The sequence below is a fragment of the Arachis hypogaea genome, chromosome 14, assembly GCF_003086295.3.
Source record: "Arachis hypogaea cultivar Tifrunner chromosome 14, arahy.Tifrunner.gnm2.J5K5, whole genome shotgun sequence".
Classification (NCBI taxonomy): Eukaryota; Viridiplantae; Streptophyta; class Magnoliopsida; order Fabales; family Fabaceae; genus Arachis; species Arachis hypogaea.
Genome location: NC_092049.1, coordinates 135047814 through 135068963, shown reverse-complemented (window position 1 = coordinate 135068963; position 21150 = coordinate 135047814). Strand labels below are relative to the sequence as shown.

Sequence of the window (21150 nt, the reverse complement as noted above, 5' to 3'; positions counted from 1 at the left end):
TTTTTGGCACGTTTGATATGGCGCATGACGGTGCGAAAAAAGAAGGCAGTGGTGGCCCCTCTATGAAGAACACTAGAAGATATCATAATCAAGCTTGTAGGAATAAGTTCAAAAATTTTAATTAAATTTTCAAATAATGCTTAAATATTTTGTTACTTTGACCCAAAATAAATACTACAAGAAAATAGAGTTATTTTAACATTTTATTTTTTAACACCATAATTAAATGTCAAAATTAATATATATTTTTGACAAATATCATAAATGTCAAATTTTCTATGTTTTCTTGATGAATAATTTGACCGTAGAAAATTACTCATCAATTTTGACACTCATTTGTTTTTAATTTACTCCAGTATTTTTCTTCTTCTTTGGCTCTGTTAATTTTGACATCACACTGCTCTCAGTTTAGGATTATACTACTCATTTTTTATCTTCAAAATCTCAAGTTATTCTTTAGTTTCAAGATCTCATCTCATTCTTTGTTAAAATTTTTTGTTGAGAATATTTTATAGTCAATAAGTGTCAAAATAAATAGTATTTTTGACAATTAATAAGTATCACAAAAAATATGTTCTCAAAATTTTCTAACAAATTATTTTTGACAGTCAATATTTATCAAAATAAAATTTAAATTTTTTTCACAATCACTTATACGTTAAAAATACTATTTTTGACAAAACTTTTATTAACATATTTTCATAGTTAAAATAGTGTCAAAATTTATTTTTTTGACAAATTTTAATTTTCTTTTACACATTATAACCCTAAAAAATAATCTATATTGTTGTAGTGAAATCTCCTAGAAGTACTATACTACTGCAGCTTATGGCATGACAAAGATTTACAACCTACTAAAATATTACTACTAGCAATAAACAAATCTTGGAGCATGGCATCACTCTTGGTTCCTTGGATATCCACAATAGTCAATTTTTCTTTTCAAGCAAAAAATAAAATAAAATACTTGATACAAATCTTGGAGCATGACATCACTTTTTGTCTCATTTTAATAACCAGCTTAGTAGCTAATCATCAAGTAACTTGATATATAGATGTATACAAACCTGTTGATATATGTACAAGCACCTTTGAGTTTAGTGCATTTTTTGGACAAGTTTATGACGTGCTTAACTCCAAAGGTATTTAGGCCCAACGATATATCATATCTGTAATATAATATTAATTTATTAATTTTATATTAAAAGAAAATAAAAAAGATCATCAGAATATATATGTATGTACTATGTACCTTTCATCAAAGTTGGTAGTTGAAACTAAATTAATAATAACATGTGTTTGGTCGTAAATTTGTTGCTTGAGAATCGAATGAGAGTCCAAACCCAAATCTTAGCAAGAAATATCTTCTTGAATGAGTGTCAACTTTTGTGCTAGGATGCGTTCGGTTTTAGGAACGAGACATTGAGATAGGAACATAGAAATTATGTCTTATTTTCAGTTTTATGTTTCTGTCCTTTATGTCTTGTTCTTAGTATATTATTTTATCCTATTCTTAAAAACAAACGCAACCTGAAAAAATTGAAGTTTGGACCTAAGTTTTCCTTTAACAGTCTAAACAAGTCATTGCCTATGATTTGCAACATTAATAGTATTAGTTAGAAAAGCAAGCAAGTGTGAGAGACTAAGTATTAATAGTACCTCATTTTGCAAGCAATAAGTAACAAACTTAGCATCGTCAGCTCTTAAAAGAGGAAATAGCTTCTTAACATTTGGTTGAACCCTCAATATTTTCTCCACCAGAACTGTTTTTATGTTACAAAACCAAATACAAAAATACATTTAATAATATGAATGAATTATATATTGAAAGAGAGAATAATATATGTACTTTTGGCAAGGAAGCCAGTGGCTCCAGCGATGAGAATGGTCTAATCCTCAAGGAAGTATAGAGTATGCTTCCCAACTCCATTATTGAAATAAAACAGAGAGAGCGAGAAAAATGTATAACACGACATGAAATCATGACATTGTTTTTTTTGTTATATTCACTTATGTTTGATTAAACAGGTTTTAGCCTCAAATTTAACCATGAAAATTGAAAATACAATTCATAATCTTCTACTAATTAAAAATGCAGTTCATAATCTGAATCCATGAACATATTTTCTTCCAAGATAGTTGAGTAATTTAAAGACAATGAAACTAGCAGTGATGATATTCTAAAAACCACATAATCTTAAACCAAAATCCAAATAAGATTTATTACTAAGAAAATACTTCGATTTCAGTTTGATCTGCCAGATTCATTAGGATCAAGCAAGCAAACAGAGCAAAAGTAATAACACAGAGAGAGAATCACAGGCTTTTAAATATTCAAATCATAATCAAAAAAATAAAGGGAGAAGACCTACCCACGGTGACAATCTTGTGCGTCTACGGGAAAGAATGGCGGCGGTGCAAGCAGCAGAGGTGTGGTGTTGCGACAAGAGCAGCAACGGTAGCTGGAAGACCTTGGTGACATAGATCTGAGACGAACAAACGATGACAACGATGCGGATTTGAGGCGGATCAGATGGAAACGAGGTCCAAAGAGTAGGATGATGGACGGCGGCCGTCGGCGATGGCAACGATTACGGCAGTGGTGATCGGCGATAGAGGGATTACGCGAATTAACCTAGTGACGATATTATTTTCTTTTTCAGTTTTCTCTCTCTTTCCGTTTTTCAATTTGATTTAGGAGTTAAAGATAAAAAAAAGTGATAACAAAAGTTTAGCGGCAATGACCACTATAATAATTTTAAAAAATTAAAATTGAAAGTAAAAAAAAAAGATAATAATTTTCTGATAATAGTAACTATGGCTACTATAACATACAGTAATACAATAATAGCAAATATATAATTACCGTAAAAACATAACATAAATTAAAGAATTAGTGGCTATTATGTTATTGTCACTAAAAATTCGTCGCTAAAACATTTTTCTTGTAGTGAGGTTAAACCCATATTTTGAACTCGAATGCGGCTGCAAGTAAGCCAACAAATTTATTGTTTGGTCCGAGACTTGATCATTTCATATTGTGTGGAATGTAGACTCAAACTTTTTCTTCTTTATTTTTATTTGGATTGTCTGGAATTGTGGATTAGAATTGAAAATTTTGCAACCAAACTCAGAAAAACAATGTTTTTTTTTTAATATAAAGGGGCTAAATCCCAAGAAAACAGATACAATTACAAGATGTTAACTATACGAGATAAGATAATCTTTCTGACATCATTGTCTAAGTAAATTTTCAAAGCTAGGGGGAAGGAGATCAACAAAGTTATATCCTAGTTTCATCTTTAAGCTTTCTTTAGCCAATTAGTCTGCACATGTGTTGCCTTTTCTTATTATGTGCTGAAAACTAACATCTTACTGCTTTTCCAGCCACTTGTTTATGCTTTTGACACCAGTGCTTTTTCAGCTTCTCCTGAAAATCACTTCTTTTATTTATTTATTTATTTTATCATTACACTACTCACACATCCACACACCCACACTTTGAGGATTTTTTTTAAACCTCTTTCCAGTCTTAGTTGGGATTTAAACTTGGAGCAGCCTGTTTAAGAGGCAATCTCATTTGTCGCAGCAGCAATACTTCTCGAGTTCAATGCTATTAATATATTTATAGTAATTATCCAAATCGGTCTCTGAAGTTTTTAAAATCGAACACTTTAGTCATTTAGATTTTAAAATACACAAAAAAATATTCCTAAAACTTAATTCTGTCAGTCAAATCAGTCCCCGACCAAGTTATTCCGTTAGTCACTAATGGTAAATGCTGACATGGAGCATTAACTAGCACATGTGGTCCGTTAAGTGTCCACGTATCGCAAGGAAGACAAATAAGTTCCTGTGCTGAGGGGAAAAAATGACGTCATTTTTCTAGGCATACAATACAGTTTTTGAAGCCAGATACTTTCAATCCATTCTTCATTCTTCCTTTATCTTTTCACCTACTTCAACATCTGTGTGCAATAACCATTAAATCTCTCTGAATCAGACAATCAATTTCTCTACCTTTTCATTAACTAGGATTCAAAACCTTGATAAAAAGCCACAAACGTACCAAGACCCAAAAAAAATCACTACAAGAAAAATGTTGAGTACTGTCATATTTATGATGCGTGAGCATCATTCATATCTTTTATATATGATTTATATGGTAATTTGTTGATTTCTTAAGAGATTTAGGTGATTTACTCCCTATTAGATGCTACTTTGATTTGTTGTTGTATTTTATTGATTACAGATAGCATTCAGGTGAGATTGGTAGAATTAAAAAAGAAGACAAGAGAAGACCATTCTGCCATCTCAGCGCCAAAAGCCACATCACCGGCACCTTAAACCTCGATATCCAATTCTGCCATGTTGGCGCTAAACGCCACGACCCGGCGTTTAGCGGACTTCGTATTGCGTGCAACCTCATTGGAAGGGTGGCGCTAAATGCCACAGCATTTAGCGCCAGGTGCGCTGAATGGAGTGGTCCCCATTGTGTGCAACAAATCACATTGAAGCTTTTGATTTAATTTTTAAATCAATTAGAAATTAGAAAAGATATTATTAGGTTTTTAATTTAAGTTTTAGTATCAATTAGGATTAGATATAAAAGGGAAAAGATTTGCCCTGTGGGCTCTTCTCTCTTCCACTTCGGTACTTTTCAGTTTTTACACACTTTTACTCTGAGGATTTTCTCTGCACCATGAGCCACTAAACCTCTATTGTTAAGGTTAGGAGCTCTGTTTACTTTCATGGATTAATAAATATTTGTTCTTCTACTCTTGATTAATGCATTGATTTATGTTTAAGAATTAGTTTTGTTCTTCATCCCACAGATTAGAGTATATTGAAAAAAACCCTAATCTAATTTGAATCCTTTTGAATCTTGGAAAAGTTACATCATTGGAATTACAGCTTGAAACCCTTTTCTCATAATTCTTCATTTATCTAGATTTAATGTGATATGTGACATATAATCGAATTATTTCTGGGTTCTTAAGAATTGTGTAGCTTATAAACTAGAAATTGGACTTAACCTTTGAACACAATTAATTGATCAAGAAATTGACGGTTGATTAGGTTAGAAGAGATTGAATTTCCAAGGAATTGGAATTCAATCACCTAGGATTTTCTCATAGTATTTGCATGATCAAGGTAGTTGATAAAAATTGCTAATCCGGAAGCCTAAACAACTCCAAAACCATAACTCTTTTCTCACAGTATTTTCTCGCACATTTACTGCTTGCTTCGCTTAATTCATTGTCTTTGATGCTAATTGGTTTCCAAAACTCTCACTTTCAATTGTCTAACTAGAATAGTTAACCAATCATTGCTTGTTTAGTCCATTAACTCTCGTGGGATTGACACTCACTCACCGTGAGTTTATTACTTGGTACGACCCAGTGCACTTGTCGGTAGTTGTGGTTTGAAAATTATGCACCAATTTATCATTGACAAAATAAATAAAATCCGACGGTACACTATTTACCGTCAGATTTTGCGTCAAAATTTATCCACGAGAATGACTAATCAGAATGACCACCGCCTGAATCCCCATGAACTCAAACTCTGGTATTATATGTTTTCTTTCCAATCGACCGCTGTAAAAAATGGAACTGATATCTATTAACGTTGTATATCGGGTAACTTGTGCCCTTATTCATTATACCCAAACTAAGTGCAACTAGTCTCCAATCTGTTATGTCAATTAGATGCACGCTCACGTATTTTTTGAACTAATGTGAAAAATTGTTCAATGAGGTATCAGGATTTCTCTCTTGGAATAACCTATATGACAGAATATGATAAAGAAGTTTTGATTAGATTAAGAAGTTAGAATCTTACTGGTTGTAATATTTATGCAGACTTAAAAACTCACATGAGGTAGGATAAAATCTGGTCACAGTTAAGCAACACATGCAGATGTGTGGTATTGATTTCCTTCTTCTCTAACCAATAGTCACTACTCGCACCCATTGCAGCTCCTTATATAGCAAAGATTGAATATGTTGTTCCACTTGACAAGGGTTCTCCCATCTCATTGTTCCTTCTAACCCTTGTTCTACGTGACTCAATATGAGGCTGAAAATAGAATGAGCAAATTCCTAGCTAGCAATGCTTCGCAGATGCTGCCCTCAATCTGAGCTCTGTTCTTCATGGTGCGCTTGAATGAACCAATTATCCTCTCAAATGGATACATCCACCTATATTGGACCGACCCACATAGGCTTGCTTCGTACAGTAGGTGGATTACTAAGTGTTCCATAACGTCAAAAAATGATGGAGGGGATATCCTTTCTAGCTTACAAAGTATGATAAGAATGTTCTTGACCATGATTGTGAGATCATTAATGCTAAGTTTCATAGCACATAACTCCCTAAAGAACTCACTTATTTCTGTGAGGGATTTTCAGATATTGGTTGGAAGTTCTCTTAACACGACAAGAGGCAAAGACTCCATGAAAACATGACAATCATGACTCTTCAACCCAACAAGCCTACCACGTAAGACGTTTGCACACTTGCTCAAGTTAGAGGCGTAACCATAAGGAAACCTCAATCCTCTAATCCACTTACAAACATTTTGTCTCTGGTCCTTCGTTAGAGCGAACACCGCCTTTGGTTTATCCTACTAATCGTTCTTAAGTCTCTTTTCAGATCTGGCCACCTGCAAATATCCACTAAGTCTAACCTAGCCTCATCGTTATCCTTTGTTCGCTCAACGTCCACTACTGTGTATATGATATTATCAAACACATTTTTTTCAATGTGCATCACATCAAGACAATGTCAAACCAAGTTGTCTTTCCAATAAGGAAACTCTCAAAATATACTCTGTTTAGTCCAATTATGCTCCCTGCCATATTCCGGAGGTCTCAAACCTGCTCTGTTATCAACGATCTTTGGGATTCTACTGACACGATACCAAAATTGCCTACCACCCAACCTCACGAGTGCCTCTTCTTGTTCAATTTTATTATTTTTGAACGAGTTCTTGTTGCGCTGAAAATGATGATCCATGTCGAGAAATCTTCGATGACAATCAAACCACGAATTCTTACCGCCATTCATCAACCAAAATGCCTTTGTATCCTCCATACAAATGGGACATGCCATTCTGCCCTGAGTGGACCAACCTGATAACATCCTATATGTAGGAAAGTTGTTAATGGTCCACATCAATACAGCATGCACTTGGAAGTTTGTCTTCGTCGAAATATCATACAATCTACACTATGGATCCACAACTCCTTTAACTCATCCACCAATGGATGCAAGAAGACATCTATTTTGTCCTTTGGATTGCTGAGACCAGGTATGATATAAATTAGAAACATGTATGGGTCATTCATGCACATTTCGGGACTCAGGTTATAAGGTATCACCACTACAGGCCAACAAGAGTATGCGTTACCAAAATTAGAATTTTGTGCGAACCCCTCAGAGCACAAAACTAATCTAACATTAGGATGGACCCGATCAAAATGCTTCGAAGCATCTCTGTGTGACGGGTGTGTCATGATTCCATCAGCTCTCTTATTGTTGTTTCTATTCTAGGTCATATGAGGGGTCGAACTCATCAATGCATATAATCGTTTCAGCCTAGGGATTAAGGGCAAGTAGTGCTTCCATTTCATTGGAACTCTCTTTAACCGCCGTTTACCAATCTGTTCTCTCTCGACTTGAAACATCGGTGATCCGCAAAATCTACATTCTATTAGGTATGCACCACTCTTGTAATACAGCATACAACCATTCAAACAAAGATAAATTTTCATTGAATTTAGACCCAATTATGAAACAAACTTCTTTGCTTTGTAGCGGCTCCGGGGGATGCCAATGGCCCCTATAGGTACCAGTTCATTACAAAGGGTAGCCCACTTATCAAAAGATTCTTGGGTATGATTTGACTCCGACTTAATGCTCATCATTCTAACACATGCAGACAATTTCGAATGAACGCACCCCTCGAACAAAGGTTTTGCGACAGATTCTAATAGATGATAAAATCTCTTTGCCTCCAGGTTAGGCTCTTGTTCAGTCTCTTCCATTTCCATAACACCTATCGTATCAAACATCATCTCGTTGTATCTCTCTTGGTTACCCCTCCTAATTTATTTCTTCCATATTTAGTTCTCTCACCAACCAAACCCTCGTTGATCAATAATTGGACCTATTCAAATTCGAGGCAGACAGGCTAATTCCCTACTTGTCCACTTCTCCATGTTTTGTCCACATCTAATACCCATCCTTGGATGCATTACAGTAGAGGTGAAGTATTATATATTCGAAGGTCCTAACCACTTAGTCAGCTGATACTTATGTCACGAACACCTAGATACCCCTTCAGACCTAAACGGTTCTATGCTGAAGACATGTGAAACAAACGTGTTAACCATCTCAAAGAATTCAAGTTTTAAATCCTCCCGTCTACCGTTATCTCTATCATACATCCATAAACGATAACTTGGAATCATATTGCAATATACACCCTAGAATTCAACCAATAATACAATTTATTAAAGTTTTTAGAAAATTCGGCAGAGTGTACCCTATAATTAGAATTTTCTGCCAATTACAATTATTATTTTCTCACAAACCAAACATGTTTCAAACAATTTAAATGATAATTTGGCAGAACTTCTCCTTAATTCAGATACATCCATCAAATAAATATAACAATTTTCACAGAAAATAGCTGCAGGCATAAATTATAACATACACGTATTCAATAAAATATCAAATCCTAACCGTTCTAGTGCGCAACCCCTTATAACAACAAGCATCACAAATTTAAGCGACATAAGTTTAATGCAATTGAAAGAAACTTATTCAATAAACTCAACTAAAATATTCCAACAACTCAAGTACTCTTAATCTCACTATACTTAACCTACCCTAACATTATTTAATTTTTACTAACATTAAATTAACACAACAACTCCTAATTACATACTTCATTAAATAAATTTAACCACTAATTTATCAAATACTCTAAAAAAATTCTAGACTCACAAAATAATCTGAAAAAATAAAATAACCATACCAACAATAAATCTGATGATAGTGGCTGTAGGATCTCTTTAATGTGGTGGTGATAGAGGCGGCAGTGACGGCAACGTGAACAACAACCGCGGAAGAGGATGCGGCAGGGATAGCAGCAACAACATCGATGACAATGTGTAGCGACGGCGACAGAGGGTGCTGCAGGTGGTGGCAACGGCGATGACGTGCTCCTGGCGGTCGCAACGGTTACATCTTCAACGGAGAGAGAGAGAGAGAGAGAGAGAGAGAGAGAGAGAGAGAGAGAGAGAGAGAGAGAGAGAGAGAGAGGGAGAGAGGCAATGTTTGCAGAAGTGAGGGGGAAGAGTTTTGCGTTTGAATTTTATCCCAATTTCACCGTTGGATTTACTGGCGGATTAATTCGCCGGTAAATAACCAAAGCGACGCGTTTCACTAAACCGTGATACCGGCAGAATATACTGACGGTAAAATTGGCACAGGTGAGTTACGTTTTTGTGCCAATAATTACCGTCAGATTTAGCAACAGAAAGCTGTTTCAATGGTAATCTTTTCTGGCGACAAATTTCTCCTCCTTTCTGTCAAAAAACCCGAAGCTAAATCCGCCGGTAAAAGTTGACGCTAAATCCGATGGTAAATCTAACGGTAATTAGCGCTTTTCTTGTAGTGAATCTTGTCTCTCTTCACCTTCTCCATTTACTTCGGATAGTCACTGCTTCAGCTCTCGCCGATGCCACCACCCCTCTCTAGTTCGCTGCACTCTCTTCTCCTTGCTTCTTGAGTCCGCTTGTTGTCTTTGTTCCCATCATCTTGCCCCTTTTCTACTATTCTGCTTGCGCTCTTGCCACTGTCTCTCCGATTCTCTTCCTCTGTTCTTCTCTGCTGCAAGGTGCTATGCTTTTATTACTCTCTTTTTTATTTTCTTTTTCTTATTTTAGCTTATTAGATTTTCAATCTTTATTATCTTATAATTTTCTTCTTCGGTTAATTCATACAGAGCTGATTTGCAATTCCTTCAACTGCATTAGACTGGCAATTGGAAGAATTTGTTCAGATTTAATGTTGATTTAGAGTTTTAAGAGTATTTTATTTGTGTTTAATTATCGATGTCATTGAATTTGATTATGGTGATGGATTGTTTGGATTTAATGTTGATTTGGGATTTTAGAATTTTCTAATTTGTATTTAATTCTTGATGTTGTTGAAGTTAACGATGATGGTGGAGTTTAAGAGATGCTATGAAGGTTGTAGTTACAATCAAGGTGTTAATGGTGGTGATTATGGTGTTTTGAAAAAGAGAATAATAAAGATGAAAGGAAAGGGGTAAAATTGGTCGTGAAGTGGTGTTTTGAGAGTAGAGATGGCAATGATAGATGCACTGTTATTGAAGGAGATGAGAAGATGAAGGGAGAAGTAGGGGGATGAAAGTACCTGACCTTCAAATGCTGTGTTTTATCCCTAGGAAAAACGACGTTGTTTTTCTTCTCAACATAGGGACTGATTTCTTCTCCTCGCAACACGTGGACACTTAACGGTTACGTGTGCGAGTTAACGTTCTATGTCAGTATTTTCTATTAGTGACTAACGGAATAACTTGGTCGGAGACTAATTTGACCGATGGAATTAAACTTTGAAATTTTTTTGTGTATTTTAAATTTTAGATTCTAAACTATCTAAGTTTAAAAATTTTAGGGACTAATTTGAGTTTTTTTCTTTTTTTGTCGATGGTATCCCTAAATCGATAGGTCAATAACTGATTTGGGTAATTATTCGTATGTTTATAACCCAGTCTAACCCAAAATGTATTTTGGATTGGGTTGGCCCAAACCCCAAATTCCTGGGTTGGCTAGACCTAGTTGAGACTTTTTGTACCGATCCAAATAGACACTCCAAAATCATCATTCAAAAATTCGTTCCAATATCCAAAAAATTAATCCTTTTCAAACCCAAATTTATCGTTGCTACTTGTTAGGTTGCTGCTACTCACTCCCAAAAGAAGAATTAAAAACGAAAACAAAAACGGTTGCGATCGTATAGTTAAAAGATCGGATAAGTACGATTTGGGTCCCTAAAGTTTTGTGCCAGAATCGAAATCGTCCCTCTTATAATTTTGGATTTAAAATCGTCCTTAACGTTTTTTTTCGTATTAAAATCGTCCTTTTAAATAAGATTTTTAATTTAATTTCTAAACTACCCCTGTTTTAATAAAAAAATAAAATTTTAAAATAAAATAAATATAAAATAAAAAAAAGAAAGAAAGGGATCAGAGAAGCGGGGTGGGTGGGGACTGGGGAGAGAAAGAAAGAAAGGGAGGAGGGGGCCGAGAAAGGGGGTGGGGGAAGGTGGAGGGGGGAGAGAAGGGGGACGTCATGCCGCTGCACCGCCGCCCGCCGCCCGCCGCTTCTTCTTCTTCTTCCCGCCACCGCACCGCCGCCCGTTTCTTCTTCTTCTTCTTCTTCTTTTTCTTCTTCTTCTTCCCACCGCCGCCCGCCGCTTCTTCTTCCCGCCGCCGCACCGCCGCCTGTTTCTTATTCTTCTTCTTCTTCCTCTTCTTACCGCCGCACCGCTGCCCGCCGCTTCTTCTTCTTCTTCTGTGAATTCTGTGAATTTCTGGATTTCTTCTTCTTTTGGTGTGGAATATTATTGTTGCTGATTTGTTAATTTGTTACTTTATGTTTCTGCTTGTGTTAAATTTGTGCTTGAATTTGTTGATTTTCTGTTTCTGCTTCTCTGTGTGGAGGTGGAGGTGGAGGTGGGAAGTGGGGTAGGGGAAGGGAATACGGGGAGGGGGAGAGGACGGGTGGGGACGCGGGGTGGGGGGAAGGGGGAGATGGGGAGGGAGAGGGGACGGGTGGGAACGCTGGATGGGGGGAAGGGGGAGGCAGTGAGGGGGAGGGGAGGGGACGCGGGGTGGGGGTGGGGGGAACGGGAGGGGGAAGGGGAAGGGGAAAGGGGGGAGGGGGACGGCGGTGGCATTGGTGATGGTGTTAGTGGTGGTGGAGTGGCAGTGGGTGTTGATAATGATGATGATGTTGATAATGGTGGTGGAGTGGCAGTTGGTGGTGGTGGTGGTGAAGGAGGTAATTATGTTGGTAGTGGTGAGGGTATTTTTATAAAAAAAAAATTAAAAGGACGATTTTAATACGAAAAAAATGTTAAGGACGATTTTAAATCCAAAATTACAAGAGGGACGATTTCGATTTTGGCACAAAACTTTAGGAACCAAAATCGTACTTATCCCTTAAAAGATATTCTTTACCGTTAATAAACTAGAAACCCCTACCATGAAAAAAAAAAAAAACATAGAAACCACAATTTTTTAACAAATTCTTTCCATTACTTTTTTACTATTAATAATAATTTTCAAGTAGTGTATGCATCTTAAACGTGACATAAGTGGTTTAAATTTATCATACCCACCTTATTAGAGGATATATGCATGGTTGACCAAAAAATGTTTAAAAGAATGAACAATACTATAAAACTAATAAAATTTATTATTTTTTATTAATAGTTGATTAATTTTAAATTTTAAAGACTAAATTTAAAGTTTAAATTCTAAATTTTGATAATGTAGATATAAAGTGTTAATTCAAAAGATTAGCTAATATTAATAAAAAATATTAGGCATCTAAATTTCTCTTAAAAATAAAAAAAAAATTACTGGCGTCTATTTAACTTGATCTTTTTTTTCCCATTTTATGATCGCGCGAAACAAAATTAGTGGCGAATGTTGGAAATCAATAGACTGAAACTTGGTGATTATATACAATTATTATCTTAATCGCACGGTGAGTCATTTTTAAAGTATTATTTTTAACAATGTACAAGATGTCACTAGTACGGATTAAAAGAAAGATCAGAGATTTATCAGCCTCATGCGAACACGGAGTCAGATGTTTTTGGAACGGCAGAGAATGGTACTTACAAAGATAATCTAATGGTCAAGCTAAGACAAAATAGTTCTAAGAGGTATATGTGAGAGTTAAGAGTGTGTAACATACCTGATGGTCCGTTATATAATTTGTGCTTGTTATCTTATCTTATTTTATTAACTAAGATCAAGAGAGTATTTAAATTTGAATGTTAATTAAAGATTGACGATCTCTTGGCTGGTGGGGCATGGTTAGGGCCTAGACTCGGGGGAGTTGGGTCGTAATGAGGCCGTTTGGGGACCCGGGAAACGGGTTTGGAACAAACAACCACATACATATTTTATATATCAAAATGTTTGGTAACAAAAAAATTTTAACTAAAATCAGACAAAACTTATCTTATTGTCTTCCTAACATTAATATATATATATAGTAATACAAATAGGGAGTTCTTATGCTAACATGACACTCATACATTGAGTTTGGGAATTATTTGTTTAGGTGTCATTATTAGAAATTTTTAAAATTTTATTTATAAATTATAAATTATTATTTACTTAGGTTGTTACTTTTTAAATTTTTAAATACGCTTTCTTAGGTTGTTAGGTATTTAGTTTTAATATTGTTGAACTAATTATTTGCTTATGTGTCGTCGTTAGAAATTTTTAAAATTTTATTTATAAATTATAAATTATTATTTGTTTAGGTTGTTACCTTTTAATTTTAAGTTATTTGCTTAGGTTGTTATTTTTTAAATTTTAAGTTATTTCCTTAGGTTATTAATTTTTAAAGAGGAGTTTTTTGTTGACGTGGGGCTCATACATTGAGTTTGGAAATTATTTTCTTAGGTATCGTCATTAAAATTTTTTAAAACTTTATATATAAATTTTAAGTTATTTGCTTAAGTTATTTTGCTTAGGTTGTTATTTTTTAAATTTTAAGTTATTTGCTTAGGTTTTTAGCTTTTAAATTTTTAAATACACTTTCTTATTAGATATTTAGTTTTTAATATTATTGAACGAATTTAAAAAATTATTTATCAATTGCTTAACAAGTTACTTTTTAAATTTTAAAATTATAGTTACATTTTATTTTATTATAATAATATTATTCTTTTATTTAAAAAAAAGCTAATAAATTATCATTTTTAAAGAAAACTAAGTTCACTTAATAACTAATAACAATAGCTAAGTTCACCTAATTGATTGTAGTTATCTTATATTCTTCTTTATTCTCTTTGATTTAAAAAAAAAATTATAGTGTTAAATTAGTTAGTTATTAGAGTTTATAATTTAAATTTATTTATTTTATCTATAAATTTAAATCAAATTCAAATCAAACTCAATTATATTTCAGAAAATCCTAACTAAGTAACTATGAGTCAACTATAAAAATACGAGTTAGAGATGTATAATACAATATTTTCATTGTTTAGTGTATTTTATTTTTATTATAATAATATTATTCTTTTATTTAAAGAAAAAAGCTAATCTTTATTTTTATCTTTATCTTCATAGTAATATAAATGGGGAGCTTTTATGTTGATATGATGCTCATACGTTGAGTTTAAAAATTTATTTGCTTAGGTGTCGTCACTAAAAATTTTTAGAATTATATTTATAAATTATAAATTATTATTTGATTAGGTTGTTACTTTTTAAATTTTAAGTTATTTGCTTAGATTGTTACTTTTTAAATTTTAAGTTATTTGCTTAGGTGTCGTCACTAGAAATTTTTAAAATTTTATTTATAAATTATAAATTATTATTTGTTTAGGTTGGTACTTTTTAAATTTAAGTAATTTGCTTAGATTGTTTTGCTTAGGTTGTTATTTTTTAAATTTTAAGTTGTTTTGCTTAGGTGATTATTTTTTAAATTTTAAGTTGTTTTGCTAAGGTAGTTATTTCTAATATTAATTCCTAATTAAGCGACTTCTTAAAAGTTTTAATTTTTAAATTTTTTTATTTATTACATCTATAATTTTTTTCTGTACTCAATTTACATTGTTATCTTTGTATAATAGAAGTATTTTATCTCTCTTATTTTAACTACAAACTATTCATTTTCAGTCTCTTTGTTTAAAGACAACAATATCAGCACCTTATTATTTACTATTACTATGCTTTTATTAAACAAAAAAATATCGATTAGTGCATAAATTTTTAAAATTCTGACAAAGATATGGTTATATATTATATTTTTTGTATTTGGAAATGGATTTATTGTAATTCCTATTATTTGATTACTGTGCATATAAAACTTAAACCTTGATCTTGATACAATAAAATCGTATTATATGATCTCATCTTTTTAATTCATAGATTGTAGTCATCGATAATTTTTTATAGATATTATTTTTATACTTCACATGGTGAAGGAAGGAATATTTTTATATAAAGTATTTGTTGTAGATATAACTGAAATAGAATTTACTATCTTGGTGATTATTAAATGTGATAGACATTGGTGAGCCATGATTTTTTTGTTGGCATTGTGATGCTATGATGTAGTATGAGGAGAGATCAGAGAAGTCCAAAATAGGATCCAATAGAATTCTAAATATGTTGTATGCGAGGGAAGATACAACTGCTTTTTTGCAACGTCCACCTCAGCTCCTACAAGATTTAATATCTAGAGCAAACCAAAATAGCAAACATTTTAAGGATAATATAAGAACTTATAATAGCATGTTTTGCTTCATGTCCCTGGGTGGTAAAATTGAGACCTCCATCAATGATGGGACAGGTCCTCCCTAGTTCATTATGAGTGGACAAAACTACCACAGAATTGGATGCTTAGTGCCAATTGAGGGACAAAGGCCAAAATTCACGCAGTTATATATTTATGATACAAAAAATGAGATCTTAAATAGGATAGATATTTTCAGGTTTGTATCATGCATTCCAAACTGATTAGATCCATGTTAAGGTAATTCATACTTTGATTTTGGTTAATTATGAATACTAATATTTTTCAATTAATCTTTTATACAGTTCAAGAACAAATAGCAACAACTTTGACCAATCCTTGGTTCTAGACCTCAAGGACATGATCGATCAACATAATTTTTTTCTCACACCTTTAGGACAGTGAGAAACTAACTAAATCAAGATGATATCACAAATATAAGGCTGCGGTTGTATCGAAAAAAAATCAAAAGACGCGAGGATTTACAATTTATCATCTTCTAACGAGGTTGTAGCTCTAATAGTAGGAGATTTTGATTCTGGAGATGAAGGACATGATATTATAGTTCAATTAAAGTCTGGACATCTACAAAAGATTTATGAGATACACCCCACATTTATTCCTTTTCAATATCCTATGATGTTTTCTTACGATAAAGATGGCTACCAAAAAGACATTTCTTTGCGAGAATCTCATAGGGCTGATAAAAATAGAAAGAGACAACATGTGAGTTTAAGGGAGTTCATAGCATTTAGAATACAAGAAAGAAGGATCGATTATGCAACGATTGTCAATGGTGGAAGATTATTTTAGCAGTTTTTGGTTGATTGTTTTTCCATGATTGAACACTACAAGAATAATTAGTTTTAGCGACAAATTTTTAGCGGCAATAATTCAATGGCTGCTAATTGTTTATTTAAGTTATCATTTTGTGGCCATTATATATTTACCACTAATTCTATATATTATAATGGCAATTATTAGTATTGCCAGTAAAAATATAAGAAAAAACTACTTTTAATAAAATAAAATTTAGTAGCCATAGTGTTATGGCTGGTATAATTTTTATTAAAATAATTTTTTTATAACAATAGATCAAATTTCATAGAAAGAAGAAGACCCACCCTTTTCTCTCCCTCACTCTCTGAAAAACCTAACCCTAAACCATCACCTATCCCACTCCTCATCGAAATCCAAAACCCTACCAACCATCACTTATCCCAATCAACGCCAATCCCCTTCTCCGGTATCCAAACCATCGCCATCACCGGTATCGTCGCTTCCGCCGGGAAAGTTCCACCGGATATCGCAGGATTTCGTCGAGGTTGTGCTGGAGTCGTGGCTTACCGACCGCCGAGGAAGGTGGCGAGGATCGTTGCTCCTCCAGAGGCCAGCGGGAGCGGCAGCCCTCTCTCTTTGGTCAGGATTGTGGAGAAGACACCGCCAGCGAAGGCCTATGCGTCGCCGGAGTCTTACCTGTCACCGGGGATTGGGAAATTGACGGGGCAAGAGGTGAGCGGGAGCTGCAAGGAGTTGTCGCCACAGTATTTTGGCGGCGACGGAAGGAGGAGCGAGAAGGTAGATGAGGAGAAGGAGAATGGCATGTGGCATGGCTTGTCTGGAAGGTTTCCTTCGGTTTCTTTGTTCAATGAGTACCAAAATGCAGCTATGGCGGTAATTATTCTATTTCATTTGTCTCTATGATCGGTTCTAGGTTTAGTTTTTTACCTCTTTTTTTCTGTTTAAGCTGAATTTGAATAATGAGAGGTGGAACAAATGATGGCTTTGTGACTTGATTTTGAAAATGTTGTTTGATTTACGAGAGAGAATAGAAGGGATACTAAGGAGCCTTCTGAAGCAGGTAATTGTGTTCCATATGCATTAAGGTTTCTTTCTCTATGATATGATCTAGATATGATCTAAATATCATGATGATACTCCAATTCTTTTGTTTTTTTAGATGTGATCTAGATTTATTGTTATTATTAATATTCAGATACTAAGAATCATTATGTGTCTATGTATGCCTATTGTGTATGTATTTACATTGTATTTTCTATGTGGTTCTATCTTTTGGCTGATCTAAAGATCAAGAAACTGTGGTTTATGGAGGCTCTATTGATGAAAGAAACTGTTGGGACTACTTCCTCCACCACCCCCAACCATGGCTTCAAAAGCTACTAAGTAAGTGCAGAAGCATTTGAAGCATGCTTGCTTCGTGTTTGTGGTTATGCTTCTATGAGTTTCATGTGAAGATCTGAAATTTGGTTCCTTTCTTTTTCTTTTTTGATCTGTTTGGATGGTTGGGTTCTGCTTTATAGGGTTTGATCCAGTAGTTCTGATATGCTATTGTGGAATTTTTTACCTAAATTTTGTAACTTTTTTGTAAGTTGTATTGTGTTTCTCAGTTTCTTTCTTTTTCTCATGTTTGATTATAGTTTCAGCTTGATTTTTCTGTGTTCATGTTAGCTTAGGGCCTTTTGCATTAACTGATTATTATATCACTGTCATTTTCACTCCGATTCTCATTTATTTTTGGCTTGCCAATGATTCTGGATGCTGAATTTTGGATTAGGGTCACTTTCCTTTTTTGTTTAGATCCATTAGTTTGAGTGTATATAACTATGTCATTTTGTGTCTTTTTGTTTCTTATGTTGTCATGTTCTGTTTTGTAAAATGAATTATTGATCTGTTATTGGCATTACAATTCTTTCTTATGGTAGATCCAATTTGTCTGAAACTCCCAACAAAACATCACTAGCAACTCCAAGAGGCAGCAAACTTAGCAGAGGAGTGTCCAAATCGGAATCCGAATCACCATACCCTTGCAAAATCTGTGCCATTCCATTGAACAATCGCCGCGATCTGTGAATTCAAAGCCTGCTGCTACTCCTGATCGGAAATCACCAAAGCCTGCCTCCAACCCACCTGATGTAAGTTGTAGAATGCATTTAATTATCCTATCTTTCTTTCAGATTGTGACCTATTGACTAAGTCTTTTAACTAATGTAACAAGGAACCGTTTGAGATGTTTAAGAATATTATAGTCTTCCAATTAGTGCTAATTATTGGACATTTTTGTATGAGAATTGAAATTCTAGAAGATAATGCATGACTTTTTAACTGTGATTATGAGATGTCTAGCATTTTTGTATGAGAATTGAAATTGGTTTATGGAGGCTCTATTGACGAAAGCCATAATTATATGAACTAATTAAAGTAAAATTAGATAAAGATTATCCAATAAAGATATTAAAAAAATATATGGATAAAGATATGGATTAGACTGACAATAAATGATCCATGCATGAATGATGTTATTTGTTCATTTCTTTCAACATATTATTATTATTATTATTATTATTATATAATGTGGCAACATACAGAAGTACCTCCCTGGATTTGAGGGAGACCTTCCTTTTGTGCTTGAAAGTGGGTCAGTAACATTTGCTATTCCTGTAATTACTCATGAAATTTCTCAAGGTACAAGTATCATCTATGTTTGTCTGGAAAGCTAAAACTCTTATAGCATATGAAGCATGTTACCAGATTAATCATTCAACAAATTCCAATGTTTACAGGAAATGAAGAAGGAATACAACCATGGATTAATCTTCAGGTTTCATTTATGATTTATTTCTCTTTCTCTTTTCAACAAATGTATTCTTTTAACAGCCAATCACAAAATAGCATGAATAGTCTTTGAGATGCTCTTTTTCTTCAGGGATACCTGCTGGGGAATGCTGCAACAACAGCATTGGAACTATATTAATTATTAAACCCTAATTTACTATATTAAATTCTACAATTTTCTCATCCTAGATATGTGTTCTTTGTTTTGATTTTCTCTTCTAAGTTTGTTTAAATTTTCTTATCCCAATTAAAATTTTACTTTTGTTGTTGTTGCATTGCTTCAGCTTTCTTTGTGACTCAGACACTGCGTGCATTGGCAAGAGATGGAAGAACAGTGATAACTTCCATTCATCAACCAAGCAGTGAAGTGTTTGAACTCTTTGATCAATTGTACTTGCTCTCTGGTGGCAAAACATTGGCAAGCTATCAATTCCTTGAAGAGCAGCCAAAGATTTACAGTTTTGGATTCTTTAGATATTCATTATTCATGATTTTCCTTTCTTATCTATTTTTAAATTCTTAGATCAATTGCTAAAATTAAAAGTTAGTAGGCTACTTTTAAAGGTACAATTTTAGATTATTGCTAACACTTGGATTGCTACATTGATGTAACATAGTTATAGGCTTGTAGTATTTTTTGTTGTTTCAATTTGTAGGTTTATTACTTTTCAAGAAAAATTTGTGTATCAATATTTTGAGTTTAATGAAATATTTCATTTTGTAGTAATTAAATTTAGTGTATTTATATTATGCATAATAATAACTATTGTTGGCAAAATATATATTTGATTCTAGAAAAAAGATAATTTGTTATTTCTAAGAAAATGAGTATAATACAATTAAAAAAAGTCTTAAGATTTTAGTGGCAATAATAATGGCAACTAAAAGTGAATAATATTACAATTTTAGAATTATTTTTAGTGGCCATATAAATTGCCCGTAAAATGGATTTTGGCGGTAATAGTAATGGCCACTAAAAGTGAATAATATTGCAATCTTATAATTATTTTTCGTGGCCATATAAATTGCCAAGAAAATGGCCGCTAAAAGTTATATACTTTTTGCGGCCATTAAAACGGTCTTTACCGGCAAATGTTATAATTGCCGCTAAAACCTTTTAGCGACGAAGCATAAGACGGCTAATGTCTAATTGCCGGTAAATGTATTAGTAGCTATTTTTATTGCCGCTAAAAGTAAAATAAATGGCCACTAAAAGTGATTTTTCTTGTAGTGGAAGCACAAAGGTTGACCTACTATTGAAACAACCAAGATAAGGTGAAGAGTGATATATATAAGGGAATTCAAGATGCAGTTATTAGGGGTGAGACTCGTGCTTCCAAAGCATGTAAACGTGTCATCCTACCCGTGTCCTTCAATTCACTGGTGGCATAAGATATATGTTTAATAATTGTCAAGATGATATGGCAATTTGTAAGAAATATGGATATCCAGACCTCTTCATCACAATGATATGTAACTCGAGTTAGCAAGAGATTGACAGAGTTAACAATCCAAGAAACTTAAAGGTTGAAGACCGACCGGATATATTATGTAGAGTGTTCAAAATTAAGCTTAACGTGATAATCTCGGATCTTAAGCAAGAAATTCCATTTGGAATGCTAGATGCAGGTATTACTCATCATCCAACCTTTTTTTTAGAGAAATTTATCTTTAAATTATTATAAAATAAATGACAAAATATTTTTTATTTTTAACATATTATTGATTTTTTATTATCAACCTTATCTTTATCAAAGCACATATATAAAATAGATAGTTTATTTATAACATATTATTTTTTTGTCTTTTGTTATAAGGAATATACACGGTAGAATTCTAAAAAAGAGGTCTACCACATGCTCACATTTTTTTATGGTTGAGTGGAGACCACAAGATAACAACAACAGCTCAAATTGACTGGTTAATATCATCA

The 21150-nt window shown here is 33.5% G+C and overlaps 1 protein-coding gene and 1 pseudogene across 1 annotated transcript; one reads left to right on the top strand and one right to left on the bottom strand.

Annotated features, from left to right (window-relative positions):
• Positions 1-1035: 1035 nt before the first annotated feature.
• Positions 1036-1976, bottom strand: LOC112743275 (fatty acyl-CoA reductase 1-like; annotated as a pseudogene).
• A 9414-nt stretch (positions 1977-11390) lies between these two features.
• Positions 11391-19944, top strand: LOC140178760 (uncharacterized). The gene is made up of 4 exons (XM_072216001.1): positions 11391-11457; positions 16693-17258; positions 18308-18517; positions 19166-19944. Exons 1-3 carry the CDS (start codon positions 11391-11393, stop codon positions 18320-18322), a joined length of 648 nt encoding a protein of 215 aa, XP_072072102.1. The 3' UTR covers positions 18323-18517; positions 19166-19944.
• Positions 19945-21150: the final 1206 nt, after the last annotated feature.

Bases quoted from the DNA above. Each gene is read 5' to 3' on its own strand.
- LOC140178760 (XM_072216001.1), top strand. From the start codon at position 11,391: ATGCCGCTGCACCGCCGCCCGCCGCCCGCCGCTTCTTCTTCTTCTTCC. The intron at 11,458-16,692 runs GTTTCTTCTTCT...CAAATTTCATAG, and splicing joins CCGCCACCGCACCGCCGCCC to AAAGAAGAAGACCCACCCTT.